This window comes from Apium graveolens, chromosome 4 (assembly GCF_009905375.1).
Source record: "Apium graveolens cultivar Ventura chromosome 4, ASM990537v1, whole genome shotgun sequence".
Taxonomy (NCBI): Eukaryota; Viridiplantae; Streptophyta; class Magnoliopsida; order Apiales; family Apiaceae; genus Apium; species Apium graveolens.
Genome location: NC_133650.1, coordinates 246,148,135 through 246,151,824, shown reverse-complemented (window position 1 = coordinate 246,151,824; position 3,690 = coordinate 246,148,135). Strand labels below are relative to the sequence as shown.

At 36.4% G+C, this 3,690-nt stretch overlaps 1 protein-coding gene across 1 annotated transcript; it reads right to left on the bottom strand.

Moving 5' to 3' along the window:
- Positions 1-2,462: 2,462 nt before the first annotated feature.
- Positions 2,463-2,954, bottom strand: LOC141719480 (uncharacterized). Its single transcript, XM_074521863.1, has one exon. The coding sequence runs from the start codon at positions 2,952-2,954 to the stop codon at positions 2,463-2,465; it is 492 nt and encodes a 163-aa protein (XP_074377964.1).
- Between the last annotated feature and the right edge of the window lie 736 nt (positions 2,955-3,690).

Here is a 3,690-nt window from a genome sequence, read left to right as displayed (position 1 = left end):
ACCTTGATTTGTCCACCATGTTTTTGTTTGGCTTAGTGAACTTTGTGTTTTTCCTGAACTTCATCTTTGCAAACCTCCTGGACAGAAAGGCCAGATGTTCATCAATATCATCAGATTCATCCTGACTGGAATTGTCTTCATCCTCAGCAACTTGCTCTTTACCCTTGCTTGATTCTGATTTGCTTGTGCCAATTTTGAGACTTGGCATTGTCTTTTCCTCATTTCTGGCTTCAACTTTTTCACTGTCAGCTACAAGTGCAACTGATCCTCCTTTTCTCTTTCCCTTTTCCAACAGCTCATCTTGCTCCATCTCAAGTTCATAAGTCTTCAAAATTCCATATAATCTTTCAAGTGTGAAGTCCTTATAATCTTGAGAATTTCTTAGAGAAACAGTCATAGGCTTCCATTCCTTTGGTAGAGACCTTAGAAATTTTAGATTGGAGTCCTTGACTTGGTACATTCTCCCATACAGCTTTAATCCATTCAATAGTTTCTGAAATCTGTTGAATGTATCATTCAATGATTCTCCTTCTTCAAAGTGGAAATATTCATATTGTTGAATGAGAAGCTGCATTTTGTTTTCTCTAACTTGCTCCGTGCCTTCACAGATAAGCTGCACAGTATCCCAAATTTCCTTAGCAGTTTGGCTATTGATGACATTGTCAAACATATCTTGATCCAGGCCATTAAACAAAATGTTCATGGCTTTCTTGTCCTTGTGGACCTCTTCAATATCTTCAACAGTCCATTCTGCCTTTGGCTTGGGAATAGACTGTCCAACAGCAACTGTAGCAGTAGCAGCTGTGGCCACCTTGTGTGGGATGTGAGGACCATTCTCAATGCAGTTGATGTAGCTTTCATCTTGAGAGAGAAGATGTAAATGCATCTTCACCTTCCAGTGATGATAGTTATCTCTTTCCAGGATTGGAATCTTTATACCAATGTCCTTCTTACTCATGATGTTAGTAGAATAGATCTTTAAACTCTCTGTATGTTAAGAGCTCGCTCTGATACCAATTGTTATTCCCAGTGGACTAACAATGAGATTTACAGAAGGGGGTTGAATGTAAATCTCAAAACTTTTTCAAGTTTTGAGCAGTTTGTGAGACTAAGTGTTTGAGTGATCAAATGTGTGTGAATTGCTTGGAGCTGATGCAGACAAATATATATTCAAACACAAATGTAATGAACACAAAGAACTTAAAAACTTTTCTGGTGGATTTGTTGTTCCACCAGAGATGTGTTATTTCAGAAAATCTGTGATTCAAAATTAAATCACAGCTGCTTCCTAGTACAAACTAGATGATTTTCTCTCTTGATATTTCTAAACAGCTCAGGGAAAAATTCACATCTAATTACTAGCTACTACCTGGTTTATATAACACCAAGTTTACAAGTGAAGACAAAGATAAAGTACAATAAGACAATAGTTCTCCACTTGTTTTTGTTCCATTTTTATCCAGTGTAATATGGAATTATCTGTTGACTTTCCATTATGAACCAGACTAAAAACGGCTGCTTTTTCTGCTGTTCCTGAAATAGGCTACCACATCTCTGTCAATCCATGTGCCTCTGTCAGCTTTGTTAACTGTCACTATCAACTGCTATGAGACTGAGCATCCGTTGAAGCTTTCATCCGTTGATGGCTTTATCCGTTGATGCTCTAGCAATGCATCCGTTGAAGCTTTCATCCGTTGATGGCTTTATCCGTTGATGCTCTAGCAGTTGAAGCTTTATCCGTTGAAGCACTTATTCGTTGATGGATATTATCCGTTGAAGCATTAGAGGCATCCGTTGAAGCTTAGTTTCTCATCCGTTGAAGGTCTTCAATATCCGTTGACACTTCTTCACTTATACAAAATTACAAGGCATGAAATATTTACAATTAGCCCTCCTATTTGTACATCCATTAGTAGTCAACATGACTGATTATCTCCTAACAACATCTAAGAATTACAGCTTGAAATCAGAGAGTGAGATGTGCTACAATACCAAACTTATTGGTAAGTAAGGCTACTCCTTTAACGGATAGCCAAGATGGTCTTATCCGTTGAGGCTACAAACACTAGATTTCTACTTAAGTGTTTTGCTGAACTTATCATCAAACTAATACACATATTCCTAACAGATACAACAAGCATGGGTTGCCTCTCAAGAAGCGCTTGTTTAACGTAGTTAGCTCGACGCCTGTGATTCTATTAATTTTATGGTGGATTCCTCGAAACCATATCTAATGGTCCAACTATAATATCCACTTTGTTCTCATCTTGAAATTCACATGCAAGAGAAAAATGTTTGTAAGTTTTAGCTTCCACCCGATGAGCATGATCATTGACTTATTTCACAAGTTATTCCCTAATATCCATGAAACAACATTCATTTTTAACTAACAACCCTTTCATAGCTTGATTAAGATCAAAATCAACCTTTTCTTCTCCCACGTTCAATATAAACGTACCAACTTACATATCAATGTTGGTTCCCATGGTATCCAAGAATGGTCTTCCCAAAATAATTGAAATATCAACATCCTCATTCATCTCCAACACAACAAAATCATACAAAATAGCAAATTTATCCACCTTTATGAAAACATCTTCAAGTACACCTAGTGGATACTTTATTGATCTATCTGCAAGCTGCAGTGAAATTCTTGACTTCTTTAACTCTCTCAAGCCAAGTATTTTGTAAATAGAGTGTGGCATTAAACTCACACTAGCTCCAAGATCACACAACGTTTTTTTTGTACATGACAAAGAAAAACTCCCATGATCCTTCAATTTAGGAGGAATTGTGCGTTGAATGACAAAACTACATTCTTTGTTAAGAGTGACTGTTTTCACATCCTCAAAATTCTTCCTATTGGGCAACACCTCCTTCATAAATTTCGTATAAAGGGGAAGTTGAGCAAATGCATCACCAAATAGAATGCTAATATGAATCTCACGAAACATCTTCAAAAACTTTTCATACTGCTCCTCTAACTTGCAATTTTTCAACCTTTAGGGAAAAGGAATTTGAGAGATGTGGGGTTTCATCGGCGCTTTATGTGTGGACTTCTCTTTTTTTTGGTTCATCATCAACACTCTCAGAAATCTTCATATTAACATGATGTGTTTTTACGACACCCTCAAACTAGGGGCTAGAAATGAGGACTCACGACACCTTTATAATAATTAAACTATGCAATAATAGCAATATAATAATGCTACAAGTATTGATACATGATAAAGTATGAGACAAGATTACAACTATCAACGAGAAAGAAAAAGATTATGTTTTAGAATTTAAAGATATAATTACGAATTGGAATTGCTAGATAACCCAGTTGTTTCTGAACACAAAAGATTACATCACCAAAAAACTACAATCGATTCCTCACACCAAAGCTTCTACATGAGCTGGAACATGAAACCTAACGGTACGGAGGGGACCATTATAGACACTCTTACGAGTGGTGCGCCTAAGTCTGGTCATCTTCTTACTTAACTGTCAAGGTTAGATCAATACAAAATAATATGAGCTAAAACGCTCAGCAAGTACCTATAAAAACAATTTTAAGTATTAAAACCTGGCAGTAACTCAACAGTCATAAGGTTAAATCTCCGGTTTAGGGTTTTAAAGGTTCAAGATTATGGTTCTGAAAGGATTAAGTGATTTGGTTGGATAAATATCTTATAAGGAAGTTTC

Excerpts from the sequence above, each read along its gene's own strand:
- LOC141719480 (XM_074521863.1), bottom strand. The coding sequence starts at position 2,954 with ATGTTTCGTGAGATTCATATTAGCATTCTATTTGGTGATGCATTTGCT.